The sequence below is a fragment of the Gracilinanus agilis genome, chromosome 2 (genome assembly GCF_016433145.1).
Source record: "Gracilinanus agilis isolate LMUSP501 chromosome 2, AgileGrace, whole genome shotgun sequence".
Classification (NCBI taxonomy): Eukaryota; Metazoa; Chordata; class Mammalia; order Didelphimorphia; family Didelphidae; genus Gracilinanus; species Gracilinanus agilis.
Genome location: NC_058131.1, coordinates 525,085,304 through 525,112,953, shown reverse-complemented (window position 1 = coordinate 525,112,953; position 27,650 = coordinate 525,085,304). Strand labels below are relative to the sequence as shown.

The 27,650-nt window shown below is 45.8% G+C and overlaps 2 protein-coding genes across 2 annotated transcripts; one reads left to right on the top strand and one right to left on the bottom strand.

Moving 5' to 3' along the window:
* The first annotated feature begins 4,838 nt into the window (after positions 1 to 4,838).
* On the top strand, positions 4,839 to 9,674 carry LOC123235941 (creatine kinase U-type, mitochondrial). Its single transcript, XM_044662182.1, has 9 exons — positions 4,839 to 5,028; positions 5,626 to 5,824; positions 6,075 to 6,170; positions 6,607 to 6,828; positions 6,996 to 7,081; positions 7,203 to 7,326; positions 8,327 to 8,461; positions 8,652 to 8,777; positions 9,457 to 9,674. Exons 1-9 carry the CDS (start codon positions 4,880 to 4,882, stop codon positions 9,571 to 9,573), a joined length of 1,254 nt encoding a protein of 417 aa, XP_044518117.1. The 5' UTR covers positions 4,839 to 4,879; the 3' UTR covers positions 9,574 to 9,674.
* A 305-nt stretch (positions 9,675 to 9,979) lies between these two features.
* STRC (stereocilin) lies at positions 9,980 to 26,540 on the bottom strand. Its single transcript, XM_044660014.1, has 29 exons — positions 26,480 to 26,540; positions 25,356 to 26,138; positions 25,237 to 25,261; positions 23,480 to 24,734; positions 21,711 to 21,773; positions 21,438 to 21,548; positions 21,064 to 21,230; positions 20,371 to 20,557; positions 19,996 to 20,111; positions 18,915 to 19,047; positions 18,352 to 18,534; positions 17,515 to 17,553; positions 17,214 to 17,381; positions 16,992 to 17,057; positions 16,387 to 16,512; positions 16,027 to 16,085; positions 15,571 to 15,694; positions 15,330 to 15,442; positions 14,114 to 14,249; positions 13,533 to 13,729; positions 13,190 to 13,280; positions 12,798 to 12,954; positions 12,160 to 12,329; positions 11,789 to 11,944; positions 11,128 to 11,270; positions 10,820 to 10,968; positions 10,542 to 10,639; positions 10,289 to 10,436; positions 9,980 to 10,068 (listed from the first exon to the last, which is right to left on the bottom strand). Exons 1-29 carry the CDS (start codon positions 26,538 to 26,540, stop codon positions 9,980 to 9,982), a joined length of 5,313 nt encoding a protein of 1,770 aa, XP_044515949.1.
* Between the last annotated feature and the right edge of the window lie 1,110 nt (positions 26,541 to 27,650).

Below are 27,650 nucleotides of genomic sequence, written 5' to 3'. Positions count from 1 at the left end.
CCCCCCAGCTTAGACAGCCCCGGGCTTACGACCCCCTCAGACACCGCCCCCGACCCCGGCCCCCAGCCACTCCCCCATTGCCGGGGCCTTCACTCACCCGCCTCTCTCCGCCGGCGCAGCCGAACCTGCCGGCAGCGGGCACCTGACAGGGACCCAATCAATACGCGACTTCCCCTCCCCCGCGCCGCCAATCAGAGGCGGGCGCGCTCCGGATCGAGCGTCAGGCTGCGTTGGCCGGTGCTCTAGACGGGTGTGCGCCCTCTGGTGTTAGAATTTTGGGAAGTGCAGTCTAGCGTTCTCCTTGTCCTGGTCATAGCTACTACTACTAAGATTCTTAAATCCCTGGCTTTGCACCCCCCCACACATCCTATAACTCTTAACCCTGGGATTCAAGACAAAGAAAGAGAGACAAATTTTAAAAATGGCTGGCAGATGGACACTTAAAGAGATCGGAAAGAAAAAAAATTCAAATATACTATGGATCCCCCAAAGGGCAAAGGCCACATCTTCCACTGTTTTGTAACTGTTAAGCTAAGTTTGAAGTACTGGACATTGCACACATGGATACAGAATTAATGACAACTGAAAATGTTTATAGAGTCATGGGAAAGAGGCAGAGAGAGGCAGAGACCTAGAGAATATAGCTATTGGAGAGTACCAAAATAAAGCAAAGACAGAGATAAAACAAAAGTCTAAAAAGATAGAAGCAGATGTGATCAACGTGCACTTATTACATGCCTACTACATACCAAGCACTATGCTAATCCCAGGGAATACAAAGACCCAAATGAAACAGTTCTTTGAAGGAAAGATTTCCTTTGTGGCAGGCAAAAAATACATAAGCATAAACAAAATAAATTCAAGGTTTGTTGTTGTTTTTTTCAGGATGGAGAAGGTAACAAACTGAACTGAGCTTTGAAAGAAAACTAGGGATTTCAAGAAGAACAGATAAAGAAGGAGTGCACTCTAGGCATGAATGACAGTAGTTGCAAAGGCCTGAAGATAGGAAATAGAATGTTTTTATATGGGTTGAACAGCAAGAAGTCCATTTTTTTTTATTTTTTTTAAACCCTCACCTTCTGTTTTGGATTCAATACTGTGTTTTGACTCTAAGGCAGAAGAATGGTAAGGGTAGGCAATGGGAGTTAAGTGACTTACCCAGGGTCACACAGCTGGGAAGTGTCTGAGGTCAGATTTGAACCTAGGACCTCCCACCTCTAGGCTTGGCTCTCAATCCACTGAGCTACCCAGCTGCCCCAAGAAGTCCATTTTGACTAGAATGAAGAAAGAGTGAAGGAGAGTAATATATAAGGCTAGAAAAGTACTAGGTTGTGAAGGCTTTAACCCAGAAGAGTTCAGTTTGGTCGTAGAGATAATAAGGAGCCACTGGAGTTTATTAATCAGGGGAGGATCATGGTCAGGTCTTTGCTTTAAGAAAATCATTTTGAAAGTTATATAGAAGATAGATTGGTTTGAAGAAAGACTTGAGGTTGAGAGACCAATTAGCAACCTTTTGGAACAGTCGAGATGAAAAGTGAGAAGAACCTGAACTAGAGTGACCTTGTCAGTAGAAAGAAGGGTATAGAGACAAGTCAGCTCATTATTAAAATTTGAGCATGAATATTTGTCTCTCAGAAATCCTTCAATCTCTAGAAATCAAGGCTTAATTTATTGTTTTGTTGATTGTCTAGACTTCAAAAAGTGTTTATAATGCAGATAAAACTTAAAAGTGTGAATGAATACATTATTCTTGGTCCTCTTCCAGCCCAGTTTTCAAATATTTATCAACATACATCTGCATTTCTCTGTAAACATTATTTGTTTTTAGCAAGAGTGAAGTCATCTTACACTAGAGGTGTGGTGACCATAGGTTAATAATAATAGTAATTATTATAGATATAGTACTTCAAGGCTTGCAAAATGCTTTACATCTATTATTTCACTTGAGCCTTCACAATACCCCTGGATGCAAGCAAGAGGTGTCCTAGAGGTAAATTTCACAAGACTTAATGGCTAATTCAAAATTTAGAGTGAGAAAGAGCAACAAGTAGAGGGTGACTCCAAGATTATGAAATTGGGTGACTAAAAAGATGATGAGTCCCTTAACAAAAAAAGAAAAATTTAGAAGAGGGATGAAAAGATAATGATTTTAGCTTTGGATACATTGACTTTGATATGAGTATGGGGCAAACAGATGGAAATGTCTGGTAAGCAATTGGTGATTTAGGACTGGAATTCTGGGGAGAGACTTGGACTGCATATATACATAGGCTTGTGAGTCAGAGACGCTTTACGGAGGTAGTTAATGCAGGTTGAAGATCAGAAAGGTGGAAAGGGCTGGTCAGGTTTTTAGAGAAGAAAAACTCCAATTTTCTCCTTACTTTACTCATCCTGATCTCTTCTCTCTCATTCTCTATTGAAAGGCCCCAAACCAGGGCAGCATTCATTCATAGTTTCCCATCCTTTCTTCTACAACTCCTGGGGAATTGATCAGAAACTGTTGAATCTCTGATACTTTATTACACCATTTTTACCAGACTCCACACTATGTTGACCTAAAGGCCTAAATAAAGATGGAGAAAACTCCAAGGTCTGACTCTATGGGCATTCTAGGAACTTTCCCTACAATCTCTTCATTCATATAAATACCTCTCTGACTTCATATTGTTCCCTCATCCAGATAATTATATCCTCATAACTATGCATTCCCCAACTGGGACAATTATCCTCATTTGAGTAACTACCCTCTAAATCTGGGTAATATCTCTGCTCTCCAGGCAAGCCTCCACCCTCCCACATATCTAGTACTCCCTTCCAAACTATTTTCACCCCCTAATTCTCATGACTACCCATTCTCTGATGTAAAACTCTCTTGCCAACCTGATACCCTTTGCCCCTTTATCTGAATTATAATCCTACAAGCACAAGCAATATCCATCATTTACAGAAGAGTAAGTTCATCCACATTTTAGCAATTACTCCAACTCCTGAAGAATTGTTAAAATAACTGGACCTGGAGACCAGTGTTTCTCTGGAAGCTTCAGAAGGTATCTCTTCATGAGAGAAAGCCCAGCACCAAAGAGGAAGACAATAGGATCCTAAGGAGAATGAAGGTCACAGGATCTTAGTGCCAGGAAAGAAAAGTATTATGGAGTGAGAACACCTCTTTCTCAATTCATTCTCTTCAAAGATTTCCATAAAGCCATGAAGTTGTAGTATGTCTGGTAAGGAAAAGAAATCACTGACTGCTTCTCCAGCCAATCTGCCCCACCCTTCCCTTTCTCTCTGCTCTTCCCTTTTAGTTTCTCTCCCTCTTTCCTGACACAACAGGCTAGGTTTAGAAGTAAAGACACACCTGGGGCCACACCTATAACTATTGGGGCCAAGCCAGCTATTCATTCTCTGTCACTCAAGGGAAGAGGGAGGAGAAAAGGGAGGGAGGGTGTTAGATGATGTTACATTGAAGGAGGGACCCCATCCCCTGATGGCCCATGACCTCCTGTTTGAGTAGATTTTAAAATCTGGATTAACTAGCATTAGAGATCCAAGAAAGGAAACGATTATGTTGAGTTGAAGTGCCAAGAGCTCTGTGCCAGCTAGGCCGATCCCCATATTCCCAATCTTCTAACCACACCCCTATTCTTTACTCCACCCTTCATTCACTCCCCTCCAGCCCAGAGACTGGGGAGAAGGAAGAGACGGAAGAGGAAGAGAATTTCCTTGCAAATCAACTTCCACTCTCCACGAAGTCTGAGAAGCTGACCAGAAGCCTGTTACTTCAGACAACCGATCAGGTCCAGGGTTGAGAAAAGGAAAAATGGGAGGGAGTAGGGTGGAGGGAAAGATGGGCTGAAGAGTGGGGACCAGGGGATTCTGGGAGTCTAGGGCATCAGCTTTGGACCATGGGACAGGTGTCTGGCTGTACAGTCTAAAAGTGGGGGTGGGAACTGAATCCCCTTTTCATGGAGTGAAGAAAGACCCTTCTGAATTTCCCCTAAACTTGTGAAAGGCAATCTGTGAAATTGTGAAAGGGCTGGTAACCAGACACCTGAATCTTCTTCCTGTTTCTAAGGAAAGGGTCACCTTGAACAAGTGGATGCCTCACCCAGTCTCCGTTTGCCTCTTTCTGTCTCTCTGCGTGTCTATGTGACTGTTTGCATGAGTCTATGTCGACCTCGGTCTCTAACCCTCTGCTTCTCCCTGGTGTCTGGGTGGGTTCCCCCTTTTCTTTTGGTTTCTAGGTCGCCACCTCTCCGAAAGAGGAAATGGTGGTAGGCAGGCTCAGTAAAGAGAAAAAGTCCGGGGTGTCAGGCAATGTCACCCTTTCACACCCACGTCTTAGGCTTCTCCGGTTACAAATTAAACTGGGCGTTCCAGGGGCTGGCAGGTATCCGGGTGCCGCACCTCCCATGAGCGCTGTCCGCTGTTTGGTGCTGAAATTGGGTAGAGGAGAGCCCCAGGATTGCTGTGGGCGTTCCTTAGACTGAGGCGCCCCTCCTTCTTTCTTTTCAATTGCCTGCTCCTGGATGACACAATACCCACCCCCTCCACCACCACAATACAGTGGGGGTAGGGTAGAAGGCGGGGCCTCCGTGAAACCCTCCCCTAGGGACTGCGGCTCCAGCCTCTTCTCCCCCCACCCCGCCTTTCAGTCCCGCATACCCCCTAGCTCACTGCGTTTCTCCACGCAGCTCTGGTGCCAGCCCCTGCTCTGGCTCCAGTTTCTACCCGGTCTCCAACCACTTCGCTTTCTGCTCCAGCATCGGTTCTGGCCCAGCTCCGGCCCCCTTCCAGCTCCAGATCTAGCTTTCGGCCTCCCGTTCGTCTTGGGCCCCTGCTCCAGCTCTAACTCCCAGATCGAGTTCCCGGCCCCCACGCCATGGCTAGTTCCTTCTCCCGATTACTCTCTGCTCGCCCGGGACTCGGGCTTCTTGCTGTGGCTGGCGCAGGGTCTCTGGCTGCTGGGTTCCTGCTCCGCCCTGACCCACTACGAGCCGCTGGCGAGCGAAGAAGGCTGTACCCACCCAGGTATTAGCGCCTGAGGAATGGGATGCCCAGGGTGGTGATGGGAAGATGAGGATGGAAATTGGGAACCAGGGTTCAAATAGGGACTATATTAACCTTAACATTAGAGCTCAGAGGCTGTCATTGAAGAGAGGACTAGGAATGCTAGTTGGGGACATGGGGCACATTCCAGGAGACCTGTTACCAAATGCCCCGCCCCCAATGCCCCGTACTGGCACTGAGAGTTCTAGTCACTCTCGATCTGCTCAGGCAGGTTGGAAGCTGTCTGATCTATCCCTGCCATTTATAATCCTTTTGCCAACCATCCTCTGCCATCTCATTCAGATTCTCTCTTCTTCCATGAGCCTTATTATTGTATTCCTGGGAAGATGGCACTGAGTAGGTTTAGGGTAACTGAGCTGTCTCTGCCTAAGGGATGACTGACATAGTTATCTGAACACCTGTCTCTCTCTAATGCCTCTCTTCTCCACACTCCACATGTTCACACACACAGGATGTGTGTCACATACAGGATCTTAAGCTTCTGGGCAAATCCCCATAAGGTTATATTTTATTCCTGCCACCTGTCTCCCCTATGGTCACTCCTGTACCCCTTCTCAGCGCAGAGTACCCTGACCTTCGAAAACATAACAACTGCATGGCTAGTCACCTGACTCCAGCTGTCTATGCACGGCTCTGCGACAAGACCACGCCCACAGGATGGACACTAGACCAGTGTATCCAGACTGGTGTGGACAATCCTGGTCACCCTTTCATCAAGACTGTGGGTATGGTAGCTGGAGATGAAGAGACCTATGAGGTGGGTGGACCCTGAGCCCCTCCCACTGACCCTCATTCCTCTTTCCCAGTAATCTCCCCTCCTTCCTCACAATATCCTCACTCCTTCTTTCCATTGACCCCAAACCTTCCTCTCTGACCCCGTATTCCCCTCTTCTAAAGTTTTCTGTCTCAATAAATCAATCTATGATTGAGTTATTGGAGGAAAGAATAGGAAAATTTGCTTTTCTCCATTGGTCACCCTACCCCCCCCCCCAATAATTTCCCCACAGGTATTTGCTGAGCTTTTCGACCCTGTGATTCAAGAAAGACATAATGGCTATAATCCCCGAACAATGAAGCATACCACAGACTTGGATGCCAGCAAGGTAAACATTGAATACCTAAATAGATTCCAAGACACTTAAATTGTGCCCATTCCTGTCTCATGATCCCTTTGGATTTTTGGTATTCCATTTCCTTGGATTTCCTGATTTCTTGACCTGTATGACTTCATATGAGAATTTAGACTCTGAAATCTTTATCTTGATGTGGGGAGGGGGAAGCATTTTAAAGGAAACAAAGTGCAGAAAGAGCAAGATAGTTCCTGTGGCAGAGTAACAATGCCTCATAGAGGAGTATTTTGAAGGGATTTGCATATTTGGGTTAATGACATGGAATATCTTATATATCTTTTACTTCCTTATGTATATGCAGGACAGAACAGCTAGGATGCCCCTAATCCCTAGACTTTCTCTCCTCCCCCTAAAACCTCCTAGTTCCACATGCTTCTGTGTCCTTAATTAATTTTTCCAAATTCTCTAGATTCGGGCTGGCCACTTTGATGAGAGGTACGTATTGTCCTCAAGAGTCCGGACTGGCCGAAGCATCAGGGGACTCAGTCTACCTCCCGCTTGTACAAGGGCTGAGCGACGAGAGGTGGAACGAGTTGTAGTGGAAGCACTGAGTGGTCTGCAGGGTGACCTGGCTGGAAGATATTACCGGCTCAGTGAGATGACTGAAGCTGAGCAACAGCAGCTAATTGATGTGAGGGGCCTAGTAGAAAAGTCCTGGTAGTGGGTGGGATGAGAAACAAAATTTGAGAGAGGCAGAATGTAATATACTAGATGAATGAAATAGAGCTGGGAGAGGCCCAGAAGCTAAAGTGATGGAGGACCTGCAAAGATGTTTATACCATGCTTAACTCCCCCCAGGACCACTTCCTATTTGACAAGCCAGTATCTCCCTTGTTGACAGCAGCAGGAATGGCTCGAGACTGGCCAGATGCACGAGGAATCTGGTATGGAACGTGCCCCTTAGCTTCTTCAATCCCCTGCCCTCTATTCTTATGTTTTACTATGACTCCTTCCTCAGTTCTCATCCTTTTCCTGCCACCTAATCCCATATTTCTACTTCATCAGGCACAACAATGAAAAAAGTTTCTTGATCTGGGTGAATGAGGAGGATCACACACGGGTCATCTCAATGGAAAAGGGTGGCAACATGAAAAGAGTGTTCGAGAGATTCTGCCGAGGGCTCAAGGAGGTTGGAGTGGAGTGGGAAGAGGAATTGGGTGGGAGGGCATATGGGAAACAGAAGATAAAGATATGAAGGGAGGTATGTGAAGACTTGGGAGATCAGTGGTAGCATGGAGTGAAAGATCCAAATTAGAATATAAAGCCATGGGGGAAGGGAATGATGAGAATGGGTAGAATAAGAGTTTCACCCCAAGGAAAACCCATGGTTCTATTTAGGGAAAGGGCATGAATGTGTTCATTATTATAGTAGAAAATATTCCATATTCTCAGTTCTACCACATGGTAAACTAGCTTTTAGACCCTGTTATTTTTATCATGGCTCCATATCTATGGCTTTAGCCAATGAGTAGGATGGCTGAGTTTCCAGCTGTCTAATTGAGATTATTCTTAAGGATGTGGGAAAGTCTTTGAAGTTCAAGAAAGGAAGAAGCCACCATTTTTATTTGGAACTGAATTCTCATGCTAAGTTCTTCTCACTTAGGGATCCTCCACTATTCCATCTTCTAGGTGCATGTTTTCATATATCCAATTCTAGCTAAGAGTTTCAAGAGAAGAGAGAAGGGATTTCCCATGTTACAGTTTCTAGCTAGCAATTTACACAACTTCTAGCAAGTATCAGGGAACTTTCCCAAGGCAAAGGGAAAACCAATTTTCTTTGTTCTAACTAGAAGAGTTTTTCAACTGCTCTAACTCATTCACATTCCTCTACCATTAGACATAGGGAGTTTTTCTGTACCTCTAGTTCTTCTTGTAATCTTCATGTCAGTGGGTTAGGAACCCTGCCTTTCTGTTTTAAACTGAAGGAAATAGTTCTAATTTTTACACTAACTGAGAGGCCTTCCCATCCTAGGTTGTAATCCCTGAGGTACCTTTATCTTCAAGGTTCTAACTAGAGAAAGGGTTCCCATTTCTCCAATTCTAATTAGGGATTCTTGAAACCCTGTCATTCTCCCTAAAAGAGGATCCATGTGCTCATGATTTTAGCTAAGGGGTTCTATGTATTTCAGGTGGAACGTCTAATCCAGGAGCGTGGCTGGGAGTTCATGTGGAATGAGCGTTTGGGTTACATCCTGACTTGTCCTTCTAATTTGGGAACTGGACTTCGTGCAGGCGTGCATGTCAAATTGCCCCTGTTAAGCAAGGTGAAAAAGTTGAGGGAGGGAAAGAGTAAAATGTTGTTGGGGTAGGCCCATGTTGGTGCCAAAGGAAAAGTGAGGGGATAATTGAAGAATTCTGAGTAAAAGGAAGAGTTTTAACAGAACTCAGCCTAAGGCCCTGGGTGGCCTGTCTACCTCTTTCCTCATTCTGTCTCCTATGCTGTTTCCCCTCTAGGATAGCCGATTCCCCAAGATCCTGGAGAATCTAAGGCTACAAAAACGTGGAACTGGTGGAGTGGACACAGCTGCCACAGGAAGCACTTTTGACATTTCCAACTTGGATCGACTAGGCAAATCAGAGGTAAGAATCAGAAGGAAGAGATTTGATTACTGAGGGTCAGGAGACCAGAGGGCAGTTAGGTGGTTCAGTGAATTGAAAGCCAGACCTAGAAATAGGAGGTCCTGAGTTTGAATCTGGCCTTAGACACTTTCTAGCTGTGTGACCCTGGGCAAGTCACTTAGCCCCCATTACTTAACCTTTACAACTCTTCTGCCTTGGGACCAATACACAGTATTGATTTTAAGATAGAAGGTAAGGGTTTTTTAAAAATAAGAGAGTGGTGGGACTAAGGCACCTAGGCAGCTCAGTGGGCAGAGAGCCAGGCCTAAAGATGGGAAGGCCTGGGTTCAAATCTAGCCCAAGATACCTCTTAGCTGTGTGATCCTGGTCAAGTCACTTAACCCCAATTGCCTAGTCCTTACTACTTGATTCTAAGAAAGAAGGTAAGGGTTTAAAAAAAAAAAAGAGTGGTAGGATCCTAGAAGGGACTGAAAGAAAAGATCAAATAAAATCCAAGAGGAAGGTGAAAGTCTGACATGAAATTCGGAGTAGGGGAAGTCATTGGGATTGAAATATCATGGTATGGTTGGTAGGAGGGATATGAAGAGCAGAAAAGAAGCTCCAGAAGTGGGGAAGACAAAATCTGAGTCTTTTCCCAGAGTGCATGTTAGGAGAGTCAAAAGCAGTCAATTTCTTCTAGGTGGAGCTGGTACAGCTTGTCATTGATGGGGTCAACTACCTGATTGACTGTGAGCGGCGGCTAGAACGAGGACAGGATATCCGTGTGCCTGCACCTCTTGTCAACACCAAGAATTAGCTTTCCAACTACCCATAGACCTTCCCAAGCTCTCAGCCAATTGCTCAGCCAATACCCTCTCTTGCCAACTCTGAATCTGACCCTTGACCAAGTAAAACCCAGTTGCTATGCTCTAGTTGTCTGTAATTTCTGGCGCTATATAGAGTGACAGGAACCAATCCCAGAAAAAAAGAGGGGAAAGGTCTGAAAGAGGTAGTAGGTGGGTAGGGGTAGACAAAAGATCTTGGGGGGCCAGACCATGCTAAGCCCCAAGTAGATGGGAAATAGTAGTAGTTTCCTTATATAGCCCTTAATATATATTACAAATACAAAGAACAATAGGAATACTTCCATTTATACTTTACTAAATGTGACCATAGGCCCTTGTCCCATCAGTCTCCCTTCTTGGCTACCTAGACCCTCAGCTTCAGGGTAAGCAGCTAAGTAGAAAGATAATCAATGTTGAGGTCCAGAAGGAAACTGTCTGTTCCTGGAGGCCCCAAGCTGTGTTACGCCCTGCAAAGGGATAGAAAGAAAAAGGATTGATTTCTATTTCTAAGGGATCCACTTGGAATCCAGCTCCTCTGTCTAAGAACCCCTTTACTTCAGGTACTGCCTAACCTAGTAAGCATGAGGGACAAAGAACTATATATCACAGGACAATAGGGATTAGATCCTGGGAGTCAAGAACAGGCTGTGGGAATGGGGAAATCAAATTGTGAAACTGGTCACTCACCCAGCTGCTCTAGGCTCTCCTTTCCCTCATGCTGAGCCCAGATAACTGCTTGGCGCTGCTCAGGGCTCAGGAAGGCCATTTGCTCAGGTGTGATAGCCAGAGCCTGAGCACTGGTGAAGCCAGAAAGCTGGACAGGGCTGAATACCACCTAGAGGTGTTTAGTGAATCCACATCATTCTCTCCCAATCCCAACTCTCTCTATACCAACTTCAGGCCCTATTTCTCCCTTTCCAACCCCACTGTTGGTACTCACAGCAAACTTGGGTGGTGGCATGACAGCAATGGCTAGTGGAGTGAGGCCCCTGATCTGTCCCCGAAGCAGTGCTGAAAGCACCAAGTCCGGGAGCCCGGCTAGAGAGCCAATTGGAATGAGGCACTTAGGTCCTACTGTGAACTATACCCATTAATCATCTATTCACAAATTCCCCCATGTCATCCCCAATTTTTTCACCCTGCCCCACTATTCAAGCCAGACCCCTTTTGTCCATTGCTTTCAGCCCTCCCCTATCTCCTTCCTGGCTATCTTCCTACCTGCTATGGAGCCAACCTCAGTAAAGATCTCTGGCCCCCAATCACTGACTAGTCCAAAGCCCCCAGGCAGCACAAGTAGGTGAGCGAGGGCCTCTAGCTGTTCCTCAGAGCACTGGAGAGGCAGAGAGCCCAGGAAGAGAACAGCCTTGCTGTGGACAGTTGAAACCAAGGGCATGGTCATAGGCACAGAGGAGGAACTTTGGCAAATGAAACCTATCTTTCTTTGCTCACACCCTCCTAGGGACTCCTTTTTAATGACTTTCAGCAATGAACCCTCCCTTGCTCCCATTGTCCACACCACAAAGGACCTGAATTCCCGACTGCTGATCTGCTGTATCTCATCTGGCCGAAGGCCACAGATTGCATGGCCAAGGGCAGTCAGGTGGATAAAATCCAGATTCTTCACATGTCGGCCACTCTGATGTAAGAAACTGGAGACCATAACTTGGCGCTAGAGGGTACAGGGCATGGGATCCATGGGAAAATAATAGAGGGAAATGTGTCATTTTCATAGAAGTTTAGTACTGAATAGATCCTTAAGAATTATCCAGTTTTAAGAAGCTAGTTAGATGCCATATGAGGGAGATCCCTTTCAGTCATGAATCTCTGAATAGCCATTGAGGGCATGGGGCTTATAGGAAAGGATAAGTCTCTCTAGAGTTGTGGTCTGGGGACATATGAAAAGTTAAAAAGAGTATAAGAAGCATTTGAAGGTGACCCTATAGCATAGAGAACATGGCATCATGGGGTTATAGAGAGCATGGGAAAATTCATAAGAGATTGTGTAGACCCCCATTGCCCACCCTTACCAATCTTCCACCTATGAGACAATACACCGAAGTACAAGGGTTTAAAAAAAGAGAGAGAGATTGTGTAGGGTGGTTGGGAAAAAGAAGTCCCAAAGAAAAGATCTAGGGGCTTGAAGACACCAAAGTTTCTGAAACCACTGGGTCCCAGGGAAGTAGTCACCTGAATTTTGCTCCAGCCTTCCAACTGTCCCAGGGCTCCCAGCACTGCCCAGTCAACCAGAATCAATTCCTGAAGCTCATGTTCTCCTAGCCCTATTAACAGCCGACCCAGCTGGAGGATTTGCTGAGGATGAAGTCTCTGAGGGGGACCCCACAACTAGGAAGAAGGGAGTCTGAAACTCAGGCACCCTCTTCGGGAGCATAGCAAACTTTCTTTTGTCTATTCGCTCAAGAAGGGGTTCTTTCTGATCCCCCTTTCCCTGTTTCCATCCCCTTTTCCCTCCTTATTCTCAAATGTCTATGTATTTACATTCACATTCCTATACTGATCACCCCCATTGACCTCTACATATCCCCATCCCTCTGCTTGACCTCTTTTGCCTTGCTCATGGCTGCTTGTAATTCTGCAGGCTTAAGACTAGGGTCTTTTGCAAACAACCCAAGGCAGTCCTTGAAGTCAGAGAGTCCCATTTCTGTGATCTGTGCTGCTGACCAAGCTGCTGGAAATGTTCCCCGGATATCTGCGCAGGTGGGCACAGGATCTGAGGGACAAGAAAGGGTCTGAGAGAAGCAATGCAGAATTAAAAGCCTGGTCCCAATAAGGTTCCTCTGAAAGTAATCATTCCTTCATTTTTTATGAAGGCATGATGAGATGAGTCTGCCATTTTGACTGTGGCCCTATCTGGATCAGAGACAATGATGCAGTAAGGCACAAGAGAGAGAAGGTATGGTCGAAAGCATTGGGAAGAGGGGAGATGAAGCAGAAGGTTGAGCTAAAAGAAAGTCCAGGGAGCAGCAGAAAGGTTATGTAAAGTTATAGAATCACAGGATGTTAAGAGCTAGAGAGGATTTTTACCTAGTTAAAAGTAAAGTCTGAGTCTCCAGAAGATGAAATTACTTGTTCAAAGTCATATAGCATGTTAGTGGTTAGAACTAGAATTTCTCTCTACTCTCTGTGCATTATTTTTATTTTATCACATTAGAAGTCTGAAAAGTTAGGAAACTCTCACCTGGTTCATTTTCATCTTCTGCCTGGACAGCCCCAGTCACCAATGCTGCTTTTCTGGGGCCTAGAACTGGACCCCCACACAGTTGCCCAGTCTTGCTCTGCTCCCAGCTCTGCTGCCTCTCCAGAAGTTGCTCCAGGGTCTCAAGCCCCAAGGCCTCCTGGTCACAGAGATTGGAAAACATGGGGGCAGCCAAAGCCAGCTGTCTCAGTTCTAACCCCTAAAGCTTTTGGCCCCTCTAGGACCCTCCTTATGTATGCCTAATGTCTCCCTCCTTTCCCCCCCTACTTTCTCTGATTCTTCATATCCCACTAAGTTTGTGTTAATCACCTTCTTTTTGTTGGAAGGAATATCCTGCCCTCCCCACCTGTCATCCCACCCCACCCCCACCTCACCCTGGGCAGTAAGAGAATGGCCTGAGAAGATAAGGTCAACACCAGGCGTCCAGCCTGCTCCACTTCATCTCGGCTCCAAAGTTCTGGCCGCCTGGGGGATTTGTAGTGAGGTCAGTGCCAAGCACCCTGGAGGGAGGCACTGGGCTAGGGCAAGGCTGACCAAAGAAAGGGCAGAAGAGGGGATTTAGGTCGAGAGAAAAACCAGGAACCTGAGAGAAGGCGACCTGGAGAAGACTTGGGAATGAGAAGGAATATTTTAAGTGAGGGCTTAGAAGTTTAGTAGATTTAGGATTCAAGGATTCTGAGCAGGGAAATGGAATTCTGAACTCCTAAAGGTGCATACCCAAATGCAGATTCATGCAACAGCAAGCATCCCAACTCTGTGGCAAATAGTTCTCCCAGGCAGAAGTTCTGCAGTCGACTAAGGTGGGCCAGTAGAGTCTGTGGGAGGATTCGGCGTGCACTCTCTGTCCCCAGGGATCCAACCAGGGGTCCTAAGGCCTCCAGCACCTCCCCTGAGAGTGAGATGTCCTGTGGAGCCTGAGGGAAGCAGCAGACCTAGGGTATTTTGGCCTCTGTCTCAGAGCACCCTAATTATTGACCAATGTACCAAAATCTTTGACCTTCCCTAATTCTGTGATTCTGTGATTCTCCTCCATTCTACTCTGGTCTTCAAGATATCTTAAACAATGATCCCAACTAAGAAAGGCTTAGACCTGGGAGAGTGGGAGGACAAAAGTTATACTCTGGAAGGAATCTTGGGGCAAGTGAGATTCAGGATTTGTAAGTAAATCTATGAAATAATCTAGAGAGGTCCTAGGAAAGAGTCTAATGTCTAAGGGATCTGAGATCCTAAAGCACAAGGAAAACTCAGCAGTTCAAGGGGGCAAAGCCTTTTGAGGTCTAGGAAAAGAAGTCCCTTACCAGGCTTCGGAGTGCCCTCTCTGCCAGGGCTTCTCGTCGGATTGGAGGCAGCACCAGGAACAGCTCAGGATCACCTCTTATTAGTTCCAGCATCAAGAGAATAGAATCATTGGACAGCCTGTCAATCAGCTGGATTCTACAAGATTTAAATGACAGAGGGACCCCAGTAACCAAGTCTAATCAGAAAGTGACACTAGGTGACTCTATGGTCCCAAGACAGAATAAACTGTCCCTAAATAGGAAGCAAAACCAGATAATCCATAGCCACAATATGATACCAAACAGAACCCTTATCACTATTCCTAAGCCAGAAATGAAATTAAATATCCCTGACTTCATTCCCCAAGAAGGGTGAACAGAAAGGAGATGGGATGGTTTCAGGTCCTCCAGAAAAAGGTAATGGCTTCAAGACATACCTCCAGTTCAATCTCCCTTATGCTGGACCCAAAAGACTCTGATATAATAAAATGTACCAAATAGGAAGGGTCAATAATGGAACCTATTATGGCACTTTGTAATTTTCAAGGTACTTCCATGTCAGTTATCTAATTTGACCCTCACAACAATACTGTAAGGTAAGCAAGGCAAAAATCAATAGTCCTATTTTACTAATTATAGAATTGAACTCAGAGAGGTTGTCTAAAATCATACCACAAAGGAAAGAAGCAAGGGTAGGAACCAGGTCTTTTGACTTCTTCCATTCTTTTTTTTTAAAACTCTTACCTTCTGTCTTAGAATCAATACTAAGTATAGGTTCCAGGGCAGAAGATTAGCAGGGCCTAGGTAATTTGGGTTAAGTGACTTGCTAACAAGTCACAAAGCTAAGAAATATCTGATGTCAATCTGATCCCTAGGTTGGCTCTCTATCCACTGAGTCACCTAACTGCCCTCAGAAGTAGCAGTTTTAACTGGAATCTTTAACTACTGGTTCAGAAACAATCTGAGTAACCTACTCTAATCTATCCAACCCAGCATTTATGAATGCTTATTATTATTAATTATTTATGTATTTACAATAATTAATAACTAGTTATTAATTATTAATGCTGTCCAGCAAGCATTTATTAAATACTATGAAAAGCAGTATGATCCAAGGCAGGAAATAACCACTTTTGACAGGTTCTTCTAAGGGCAAAATTGACATCTTCCCCACATGGGACCTTCTGGAATTTTAAACTCTAACCCTTACCTTATGACCTTGGATCCCAGTACCTACGGTAATTGGAAGAGTAGCTCCTGCTCTAGACCATTTAAGTCTGGTCCCAGGCCTCCCAGCTCCAGCTCAGACATTTCCATCTTCCTCTGTAGTTCCTCCCAAATACAGGCCCTCTGTGAGAAATGATAAGGAAGTGTCTTCAGGAGCCCAAATTGGATATCTGATACCAATGCTACCCTCTCCTCCCCTCAGTGGTGGGTATCATGCTTTCCCCAATAATGTATGTGGTAAATTCACTCACCAGGCTTCCTCGGACCCCATTGGGCAGCTGGTAGAGCATGACCACCACTTTAAGGAAATCTGACCTCCAGCTAAACTGCTGCAGCCATTCACAGGTCATGCCTCCTGCCAAGGTGCCCAGATGCCTGAGGGGGAAAAAACACTTGGGAGAAGCAGTTAAGCCAGACAATAGCTCCACTCTCCAACTTAACACCTATATTGCTGTCAAAATTATGTGTGTGTATGATTGTAGGGGGAAGTCATCTATCAGTCTTGGATGATGGCTACACGCCCTAGAAACACCTTGACTAGACAAGGCATGAGAGATTCCCAAGCCTACACAAATGTCTCTTCAGTATTTCAGGGACCAGGGTGAGAATGTAATTCATTGTACCAGGAGAACAAAAGGAAAAAGGCTGCCCTCAATAGGTGCAGAGGGAACAGAAGAGAAATTTCCTGCTTCTGACATGGCACTCACTGAAGGTGTCTTAGGGTAAGGTCAGTGGTCATTGGCATCTTCTTCCAGAGAAACTGGGCCTGCAAAGGAAGTGAAACAAGAAGGACCCCTGTTTATTAGAACACTGATCAAGGACTCAAGTTAGCCTGAGTCCATTTCATCCATCTCCCTAAGAGCCAGAACCATGGCCAGCTCCCACCATCCCAAAGTTTCAACCTCTTCTCACATGCTTTATTCTCAGGTAAAGGGAAATAAAGAAATGAAGAGGAGGCAGACTGGAGAGTCAGCAGAGGAAGGATGATAGGTAGAAAATTAGATGGGGTGTTGAACTGAGAGAGTTAAAGCTGAGGAAATGGGAAAGTGCTAAGCAGGGAGTATTACCTGCTGTTCAGACCAGAGGAGCTCCCGATAGGGACTGAGATTAGCCAGAAGAACTGGGGTGTCCAATTGTAGCAGCTTTAGGGGCAGCAAAGGAAGTAAACACTCTGGCCAGATAAGAGAGCCTGGCTGGTGAAGTTGGGGTAGAATTGAGAGAGGCAAGGTTTAGCCCTTAGAAAAAAAAAGGAACCATGGCAGTTGAGGGGAATGGGAGACAACAAGGAGCCACAGTAGGGTCCATTTGGGCAGGGGTGGGGATAGAAAATTTTCCCTACCATTTCAGGATTTGTCATTGTTGAGGCATTCCACTTCATTCTGTAGCCCATAAGAAAGACCTTTGGCATCCTTAAGCTTCTACATAACCAGGTTCTCAGACAGCTCATGAGACACACCTGGACCACATTTCTTGAACCTGGACCAGTTCCAGGATCCTGGAACCCCTCCCAAGAGATGAATAAAATCTATTGCAAGTTGGGGCCATGAGTAAAACAGGTCTGACTGCTTAGAAACCATTGGAAGTAGGGAAAATGTCCTAAGTCAGCAGTAGACAAATGAAAATGCCCCAGGAATTGTGAAGCTGGAGTGGAATGAGGACTCTTCATACATACCTGGTCAGCAGGGCACACAGTTGGATCTACACCAATTGGTCCCATGGTTTGACCTCTATCTTTCACCTGAAGGAAAATTACTGGCACTGTTTTTGTGTCTCCATCATTTTGAGATACCATGTTCATAAGAAGAGCAGAAGACTGAGCCAGACCCATTTGCTACCCTCTCAATCATTAGTATTATTTATCCCCACTCTTCCCTCCCTCCATCCACTTCCATACCAGAAAAGCCTGCAACAAAGCTGCTTTCTGAGCTGATGAAAGCCTAGAGAGTGTGGCTGACAAGCAGGGACAGGCTCCAGCCAGGACTTCTGTGGGGATGACTCTGAGGGACTGTGGATTGAGGCCTGGCAGCAAAGGCTGGAGAGCACAGAATTCCTCCACTGATAGCTGAGGAGAAACAAGTACAGGAGGCCTGAAGAAGAGGAGAGACTGAGGGGCTGTGAGTGGTGGGGATGGCAGTGGAGGAGAGGGTCAGTGATATATGCCAGGGATACATTTGGTTAGAGGATCTGCCACTTACATCTTCTCGTGGGAGGAGGCGTTCAAGCAACAGGGTAGCCTAAAGCAAGAAAGAAGAATAGGAATGGTGAACCAACTCAGATCCAGTCTCAAAGCAGGGGCTCTTAACTTGATGTATGTTAAATTGTATGTTTTTTAAAAATAGTTTGATAATATATTTCAGTATAATTGGGTTCCTTTGGAATCCTATGGCTTTTTTTATTTAATAAAACCTTGACCTTTTAGCTTAGAGTTGATACTGTTTATTGGTTCCAAGGCAGAAGAGTAGTAAGGGATAGGCAATAAGAGTTAAATGACTTGCCCAGAGTCACACAGCTAAGAAGTGTCTGAGGGCAGAGTTGAACCCAGGACCTCCCATCTCTAGGCCTGGCTCCCAATCCACTGAGCTACTCAGCTTCCCCCAATCCTATGTATTTAAAAAAAATTATTCTGAGAGCCAGCCCTGGAGATGGGCGGTTCTGGGTTCAAATTTGACCTCAGACACTTCTTAGCTGTGGGACTCTGAGTAAGTCACTTAACCCCCACTGATTAGCCCTTACTGCTCTTCAGCCTTGGAACCAATACTTAGTATAAATTCTAAGGCAGAAGATAAGGGTTTAAAAACCAAAACAAAACAAAACATTATTCTGTGGAATCCATAGATTTCACCAAACTGGTCTATGTCACATAAAAACCTCTTGGTCCTGCTCCCTGACTCCCCCTACTAGTGTTCATTATCTTTGTCAGCTGACTCACAGCCTACTCAGATAACTGAGTAAAATGTGATCCCAATAGGAAGAAGATTTCTATGGGCAACAGGAGCAAAGAAAGCTTCTTAGAGGAGCAATGATGTCCTTACCTGGCCAAGAGTGAGCTCAGTTCTATGCAAGGCAGGGAGAATGGTTCTAAGTTGAGACTCTGACAACTCCTCAAGGAAGTCAAGTCCAAGTTGGGAGAAGAGGGGGGCCCATGCCTGAAGTTCCTGGGGACTCAACTCTGCCCCCCCAGTTGAACGAAGCACCCGCAGGAGCTCATGTGCCACCTGAAAAACATAAGGACTCTAAGGAGGAGATGGGAGATGGAGACCAGGATACCAGCCTCTCAACTTCACCATTCAGAGTTTTTAGGTCCTGGCCTGAGACCAAAATGTGGGGGAATTAAGGAGAAGTTGGAGGAGGGACAGGAATGGTGTGGACCAAGGTGGGATGAAATATGCAGCAGTGGTGGAAGCATCAGAAACCAGGGGGAATTCAAAGGTAGGAAGAGATAGTAGCAGAGGTCACCATAACCATGGGGGCAGGAAAGGATGAAGGGGAACTTGCAACATTCTACAAAGACCTAGTTGGCCAGACAAGCAAAAATTATCTACAGGAGCTTATCAAGGGAGACCTAGAGTTAAAGATCTTTTGTCAAGGGGCTCACCCGTCCTTCAGGGCTGAGGGTTCCATTGGCCACACATTCTAGCAGTCCTCGCTCTACTGATCCCATGGGGTCACTCAAGGGCACAAGACTCTGAAGTTCCTCAGTACTTAGAAAGCAAGCAAGGGACCCCAGCCTGAGAAATCATAAAGCCAGTTTCTGTGTGGGTACTAACATGGGCATGAAAAAATGAAACTTATAGATAGTAAGCATAGCATTATGTTAGCAGGATAGGGACAGAAATAGAACATGCAGGTACTTTGTGGTACCAAGTCTGGCCCTGCATGGGAATCACTTAAGCTTTAGAGTCCTTAAGGGTTCTATGTTCTTCCTTTTTTCTTCCTCTTCAGATTCCTATAATTTCATTTTAGTCCTTTCTTGTTCCACTCCCTGGCTTTGCCAATGACTACTCCTATTTTTCCTTTTATGTAAATTAAATGTTTTATTAGAAACTTAACATTAAGCATCAGTACAAACAACTAAACTTGTTTAGTATCTATTTACATTTTATTTAATTTCAATACCTAAAATATCATATCTTTTCATTACCTCCCTCTAAATCCCCATAACAATTCTTTCTTCATTCATTCTCTACTTTTCCTCTTATGATCATAATTAGAGTAGTATCTCTTCTTCTAAGTCTGCTTTTTCTTCACTTTTATTATTATTTTTATTCCTTATACCTATTAATCTTAATGAATTATGATAGTCCATCATCTTACCTACCAAATTTTATCAAATCATTCCCCTATGGTTGTAAGATTGCTTTCAGTTTGGGGCTTGGGGTGTGTGTGTGTCTGTGTGTGTGTGTGTGTGTGTGTCTGTGTGTGTGTGTGTGTGTGTGTGTGTGTGTGTGTGTGTGAGATACATAATAGTACTCTGGAAATCTGAACAAACAATTCTTTCTATTTGTTTTTAGATGACATTTTAAGAGAATATGCCTAACAACTGAATTATTGGATTAAAGGGTTTGATTATTTGTGTTCCTTTTATTGTTTTACCAGATTATTTTCCAGAAATATTTTACAAATTTGAAATTCCAGTTGGTACAATCCATTTCTAGCTCTACCTAAATGGGCCTCACCTTAGAACCTGTTCTTCACCATCTGGGACACTCTGATTCACCAAGCTACGTAGTACATGCCGGGCCTGTCCTGGTCCCAGTCCTGCTGCTGGCCAGCTGTCCTCCAGAGCCTGGATCTAGAAGTTTTAGTCATTATTTGGTCAAGTGGATCAGTCTTCTAACATGTTGCTAGAAAGCCCTCTTTCAACCTAAAGATCATGACCCTTGGGGAGGGAGGAAGAAAGGAAAGAGAGAGCAACAGACCTAACTAATCCTAATCACTAGTTCCCCTCTCATTCCACAGGGGCGGGTCAGGGACAGGAGGGATCAGCCAAGGTCAAGGACCAAGGTCAAGGAGAGAAGCCTTTTTACATCCATAGGAAGAGCTGTCAGTACCTGGTGAGGACTAAGTTGCAGGAAGTGCTCCAAAGGGAGGTGGGGTAGCAAGGGTAATACAGCCCACAGTAGCTCCTGAGACCAGGCAGGCACTTCCCCAAACAGCTCAGGTGCCAGTAGCAGCTGTGCCAGGGCTTCCTTCTGTTCAGGTCTCATGGCTGGACTACGATCACGGATGGCAGCCAGCCTTGGGGAGGAAGATGAATATCATCCCAGTTTTGATGTTAGTACTCAATGAGTGAGACAACCCAAAGTTTCTTGGCATTCGGACATGTTGGCACACTTGGCCATTGTAGTATAGTGAAAAGTATGCTGGATTAGGAGTCAGAGGACCTGGATTCAAATTTTGGTTCTGTTACTCACTACCTGTGTAACCATGGGCAAATTACTAAACCTCTCTCAGTTACTCATTTGTAAAATGAAAGGGTTGAACTCAATGGCCTCTAAGATCTCTTTCAGCTCTAAATCTGTGAACCCAAGAACAAATGGTAGCCTGAGGTCCCAGAATTGGTGAGGGGAAAGTAGGGAAATGGTTAAGGCCATGATGAGAAGGAGAGGGAGAAGGAAAAGAATAAGGGAAGAAGATGGAGTGAGGGCCTAGTGGAATTGGTATGAGTTCAGGGCAAGGGTGGAAGTTGGGAGAGAAGAAGGGCCAGTGAAGAGGACAGGTCAAGGCAAAGGCAAGTATCTCACACGCTATCATTGGCCAACAGGGAGGGTGGGAATCGAAGCAGATCATTGACAGCCAGGAAGGGGATGAGTGGTGACAGATCAATAAAGAGCTGAGGTGTGAGTTGAGGGAATTGCTGGAGCAAGAGAGCAGTCAGTCGGCCCAGGGCTCGCTCCTCTGATGGGGGCACCTGACAGAAGCACAATAATGAATGATCAGTGTTCTCATCCTTTCCAAGTTCTATTCAATAACACTCCCCTCCACTGATTAAGCCCCTCCCAAGTCATCCATGCATCTCTCTGTTCATGGATCCCTAACCCAAGCATCCCTTGCCTCTCTTCTCCAGGTTCCCCCATATGTCCCAGTCTGTACCAATGTGATCCCTTTGGCTTCTCACCTTCAATTGGGCCCATGAATGATGGATGAGTGCCAAGAAACCTTGGGCTGCCTCACTCTCTGCTGATAACACTAGCTGCTGGAGATTCTCTGGGGGCATGCGCAGGTACTCCTGGAGGATGGCAAAGGGAAGAGGTAAGAAAAGTGAATGGTCACAATGTGGTTAGCATACTCCCAAATCCTTGGCAGAGACCTGACAGTCCACTGACTTGTGAAATTCAAGTCTTATGGGTCACAGCCTCCCACCCCTGCTCTGTCTATCCTGGACCATTACCTGAATAAGGATCTGTAGGACCGAAGTGCTCTTCTCCCTCTGGAGCAATTCCCATAGTAAAGGCTGCCGTTGAGAAAGAAAATACATCATAGATGTAACCCTCCTCACAAACCAGTCTCACGTATTCCCCAACCTACTTTGGAACTGGTCTTCATGCCCTACTGCTTCATGTTGTTATTTATAATTGTTTGTGGGTATGTGATATCTTCTCAAGTACCCCTTATTATATGGTAAGCTCTTTATGAGGAGGGCCAGTGTTTATTTCTGAATCCCTCTCATCAATGAACATAGTGCTGGCTAGATGTAATAGATATTTGTAACTGAATTGATTACTGCCAACCAAGCCACCTCCATTTGCCATCACCTGGGGTTCAAAGAAGACTAATGTAAATCACAAAATTTTGAAATGGAGGGGATTTTTTAGTTCATCCAGTATAATGCCCTCATTTTATAGATGAGAAAAACTGAGGCCTATGAAGTTGCTTGCCCAAGGTAAAAAAGATAATTATTGACAAAGTTAGACCTAGAACAAACTCTTGGCTGATTCTAGCCATTTTGTCTTAAAATTGGGTTCATTCATTCATTCATATAATGACCTATAAAATGCCAGGATGTGAAAAACTTGGCAATAAAGGCTGTAAGTGATGTGATAAATAAGATATAGTTCCTGTCCTCAGGAGCTTACAGTCTAGTTAAGAGAGATAAGACATGTATATAAATAGTTATTACACAAAATAGTATGAGATAAGTACATAAGAAAGGCACAAATAAAGTACTGAGAAAGTTTACAGATCAGATTTTTCACTTCTGGCTTGGTGATAAGAAAAGTTTCATTGGAGAAAATGACATTTGAAGTGTTATTCACTTGTTTTCAGTCATGTCTGATTCTTCATGACCTCATTTGGGTTTTTTTTGTAAAGATACAGAGTGGTTTGTCATTTCTCTCTCCAACTCATTTTATAGAGGAGGAAACACAGGCAAACAGGATTGAGAGCCCAGGATCACACAGGTATGAAGTGTCTCAGACCAGACTCTATACTCAGGGAAATGAGTCTTCCTGAATCCAGCCTGGATCTCTATCCACTTCACCACCTAGGCATTTAAAGTATCATTTCATAATTCTTAGAAGTTCAGAAACCATTTAGGAGAATAAATGAATCTATGATTTCATTGAAATAAGGAACTTCCAAGTTAGGGAATTCTCTTTACTAGTGGAGGTATGCAGCTCCTTCACTGTAAATTATAGTCTTACAGGATTACCTAGAACACTAAAAGAGTGAATGTTGTGACAGTGAGAGAATGAGAATTGCCTAGAATGCTTAAATGTCTTGCCATAGTTAATATGTATCAGGGGTAGGACTAGAACTCAGGTCTTCTTGGTTTAAAGTTCAGAAATCATCAAATCTTTTAGATATTTTCACTTCAAACATTACTCTGTCTCCACAGACCTTTTTAGTCCCCAATTTCCTTCATCTTCAACCCTAACGATAAAACCCATCTCTCCACCCTCACCCTCCCCTATTAAAAAAAGGAAAGGAAAGAAAGGAAAAGAAGGGAAGTGAAGAGAAAAGAAAAGAAAGGAAGAGAAGAGAAAAGAAAGGAAGAGAAGAGGAAAGGAGAGGAGAGGAGAGGAGAGGAGAGGAGAGGAGAGGAGAGGAGAGGAGAGGAGAGGAAAGAAATACAAGGTGGGGGGAATAGCAATGGCAAAAAGAAATCTCTTTCTGTTCCCCAACATGTTCCCAACTCTTCTAACAAGGCAGGGCACTCACACTGTAGCAAGCCAGTAGCTCCCTCTTGCCAAGATCCTGGATGGGGCTATCAGGGGGGCCAGGACCAGGTGGGGTCAGTCTCTGCTCCTGCTTCAGGTATTCACCCACTGACCGTAGCATACTACTCCGGCCCCAAGGGTTAAAGGAGTCCCAGAAGGAGCAGTTGTCAGGAAGACTGGAGAGTAGCAGAGCCTGGCCCAGCAGCCTCTGGGCCTCTATACCCCCAGCCCCTGGGCCCAGGAGGAAGGCCAGGAGGCGAAGGAAATAGTGTAGGCGGGTAGGATGGGAAAGGGCAGGCACTGCAGCCTGACATCGAGGCAGCTGGGACAGCATACCAAGCAGGAAGGGACCTGGAGCTAGGCAGAGGGGAGAGGGCCCTAGAGGTGGCAATGGGGGCAACAGAGGACCAAGTAGTCCCTCCAGGAAGCAGGTATCATTACCCCCACGGCTAACTCTACACTGTCCCTCCAGCCAGGGCCAGAAGGGTACCAACGAGTCATAAAGGGTATCATTGACACATACCATCTCCAGAAAACTTCCTCCATATGGACAACGCTCCCCACAGGGCCCAACACGACAGGGTGGGGAGGCACTTGCATCAGGGGTGGGACCCTGGCACACATGATGCACCCATGCCTGGTTCGGTGGGGGCACTGCCTCTAGGCCCTCCTCCACACACATCCGCTCCACCCACAAGGTCTGATTCTCCAGGAAACAACCCCAGAAGAGTTCTGGGGTGAGGGGAATGGGAGGCAGGCCTTCTGGGCAATTGGTGGGTGGGGGGAGGAGGCTGGCACAGAGCCGCCTCACCAGACGTCTGTTGGGTCTGGGCAGTGACAACAGGGAGAAATTACTGCAGATGACCTCCAGGAACTGTTCCGGGTATTGATCATGGCATGCCTGCAACCAAAACTGGGCGCTCACCTCTAGAGAGGTCACATACCACGCAGCTGTCTCACAGGTCACAGCCATACTGGAAGGTGGCCTGGGAGTGGAGGGTTTGGCATGTTGACAGTATAGATGGATGGAGAAATTGGAGATGCTGAAGGGTAAGTCAGAATCTGATTCATTGTAGCAGATCGTGTCCATGGAGAAGTCCCGAGGTTCTCGAGAATTGCTTTGGGTTGAATGTTGGGATACCCTGGGCAGTGGTACCCCAGTGCTCAAGCAGTGAAGGAGAGCAGGGGCTGGGGGTGGCATCCCAGATAGGAATCCCAGTGCCTGGGCATCCCAGGATATGTTGTGTAGTATACCCCTGAGTATAGAAGGAGGATGTAAGAGAGGATCGATCTGTTCAGAGCCTCTTACTCACAGGGTTCTTCTAACCCAGGCATCGGAGTCATGCAATAAGGGAGGTAAAAATGGACTTTGCCACAGGCTAGGTCCTCTGGGAGTCTAGGTATTGTTGAAAATGGTCCATGGGGGGAGGTCAGCAGGTGGGGCAGAGTATAGCACTAAAAAAAAAAATCCTACCACAATCTGAAGAAAATTGAGGCACAACCCTCTCTGCATCCTTTCTGCCCACCTAGGCCAGGCTTTAGATTAGTCAAAGACCACCCATAGCAATGAGTGATGTCATCAAGCCTTTGATGGGGAGGAGAGGAGGGGGAGATCTAGCTCAGCCTTTCTCCCTTCTTTAGTCAGTTCCATTGCTGCACTACCCCTCTATGCTATAACCCTCAAAGCCTGACTCCCACAGCTTCGTCTCCCTCCACTAGCATGGCTCAATCTCTCAGATCTGGGCTCCAGTTACTTACCATAGGAGTAGCTGTCTCAGGTTACCTAGGATGGAGAAAGAAAAGGAGGTGACCCCGCCATAACCCAAACCCCTCTCTTCCTACTCTTGCCATTTCCGTAACCCATAGGCATCACTTACCTCCCATGCACTGCCCGCTGGCATCAAGTTCTGGCTGCCCTAGCATGGCAAAAACTTCATCCTTCAAGGAATGAGTGGCACGCAACAGCCCCCCCTGAAAGGCAGCATAGAGGGGAGCCCCCACTGTACGCAGCAGGCCCACCCAAAGGGGCCCTTTGGAACCTGGTCCTTCAGGTGGTGGTATCAGGTCTAGGAGGCCCTGCAAAAGGCGGGATGGTGGATCCCTCCACCCAGGGTCTGTGAAATTGGTGTCAGCCACAGCTACCATCTGCAACAATGCCTGCCAACGAGTGCCCTCCAGCAGCAGCAGAAGTGAAGGTAACCAATCAGCGGCTAGATCACAGTCAGGGGGTCCATCTCTACTACAGGGGGGCCTGGGAGGCATGGTGGACTCCTCAGGAAGCAGGACATTCAGTAGCACCTCTGCCAGCCCGCTTAGGGTGCCTGCCTGATGTGTCAGAAAGTCTCGAGGTGTCTGCTCATGTCCTAGCAGGGCCAATGTATCTCCTAGTAGTTTGATCAGGGGTTCCCAGTCCCTGCTTCCCCGCAAGGTCACCAGAAAATCATGAAGCCGAAGGGCAGGAGGTCTTAGGGTTGGAGGTTCCTCTCCTGCCATATCTCTAGGCTCTAAGCCTTCCAGAGTAGAAGAAATGTTGTCTAGGAAGGCAGAGAACTGTGAACGGCTGAAGAAGTTTGGTGGGACCAGATCCAGGGTCCCTAAAAATGACCCCAGGAGAGAGATTACAGGATCTGGGTCCTGGAACTCCACAGGGGCCAAGGTCACTGTGGAGGAAGAAGTCAGAGGTGGCTGTGGCAGAAATAACTGGAGCCCAAGCTTGGGTCCAGCTCCTATTCTCTCCACTCAAAAAGGTAAGAAGGGGGGAAGGAAGGGAAGTTATAGTCCATCATTGGCCCATTATCAGGGCTGGCTGGACTTCTGATCCTTTATATTCTCCCATCTATTGGATCCTCTTTCCCTTAGCCCTGGTCTATCTGTTCCTCTCCCCTTTCACCTTCAACCCTCTAATTCAATTAGACAAACGTGTATTATGTTCCAGCAATAGTCCCTCCCCATAGACTTTCCCCATCCACTTTTCCATCCTATCCTTTAGCCCCTCCCTCACCTGCTTTGGGAAGCAGCAGCAGCAGCAACAGGAACAGCAAGGACCAGAGGCTCAGAGCCATGTTTCAAGGTGAGTGCTAAGATATTAGGAGGTAAGTGCTGGGCAGCTCCTTTTCCTAGGGGGAGCCGAATGGGGGCAGGACATAGTAGCCATGGACTCCAGCTATCAACACCACCCAGGCCTGCAGGAAAGAAGATCTGTAACCTAACAGATGGGTAACCTAACAGACAGTGCCGTTACCTGAGCCTCTGATCACTTGATCCTGTGGTCATAAGGAAAGGTGGGAAAGGGGAGGTAGACCAAGTGTTGGGGAAGTCCAGAGGATCTTAGGAAGGAGCTAGAGACAGAACTGGAAGGAAAAGGTCATAGAGGTAGAAGGTAAGCAAGAAAGAGCAGGAGTTAACCATGAGGGAGAGAAATAACATAGTGGGAGGTAGCCAGCCAAGGGATAATGAGCTGTGGAACCAGAGTTGGGAACACAAGGGAAAGGGAAGGAATGAGATGGGTAGGAGAGAAATTTGGAGATTTTAGGGGAAGGAAAGGAACTGGGATATGGAGCCATAAAAAATAGGAGATTGGGAGCCAGAAAGTGGAGGTAAGAAAAATGGGGATAATGAAGGAAAAAATTTGTGCATGCAGAGAATAATCAGGAAGCGTCCTGATCAATCAATAAGCTTTTATTAAGTACCTTCTAGGTACCTGGCATTATGCTAAGTACTGGAGATTCAAAAAGAAGCAAAAGACAATTCCTGCCCTCAAGGGACTTATGATCTAATGGGGAAACAACAAAGAAATAGAGAGAAAACTAGTTATATACAGGATAAATGGAAAATTGAGGAAGGGGCATTCCAGTTAGAAACAACATAGCAAAAGTCCAAATACTACTGACCAAGAAATGTGCTAGAGGATTGTAAGGAGATATGCAAGGCTACCCTTCCTTCTCTCTGTGCCTCTGACACTCAGCCAGGACTAGAAGTAGATAAGGTAGGCAGTCACTTAGAGTTCAACAAGGGGGGACTGGAAGAGAATAGGTATATTAGTACATAGTGGATGCTTAATGAATTTATGTTAATTGATCAAAGGGATACTTCTTAAAATGACAATAGACTGAATAGACACAACTTACAGATTTCCCTGAACTGATAGTTGGATAATTCTAGCACAACTTTGA

What these genes read in the sequence shown, in the direction of transcription:
- STRC (XM_044660014.1), bottom strand. Translation starts at nt 26,540, where the DNA reads ATGGCTCTGAGCCTCTGGTCCTTGCTGTTCCTGTTGCTGCTGCTGCTG. An exon ending in TTGCATGAATCTGCATTTGG is followed by an intron (nt 13,281 to 13,532) that starts GTATGCACCTTT and finishes CAAATCCCCCAG; the next exon opens with GCGGCCAGAACTTTGGAGCC. An exon ending in AGAAGATGAAAATGAACCAG is followed by an intron (nt 12,330 to 12,797) that starts GTGAGAGTTTCC and finishes CTTGTCCCTCAG; the next exon opens with ATCCTGTGCCCACCTGCGCA.
- LOC123235941 (XM_044662182.1), top strand. Translation starts at nt 4,880, where the DNA reads ATGGCTAGTTCCTTCTCCCGATTACTCTCTGCTCGCCCGGGACTCGGG. An exon ending in AATTGCCCCTGTTAAGCAAG is followed by an intron (nt 8,462 to 8,651) that starts GTGAAAAAGTTG and finishes TTTCCCCTCTAG; the next exon opens with GATAGCCGATTCCCCAAGAT. An exon ending in ATCGACTAGGCAAATCAGAG is followed by an intron (nt 8,778 to 9,456) that starts GTAAGAATCAGA and finishes AATTTCTTCTAG; the next exon opens with GTGGAGCTGGTACAGCTTGT.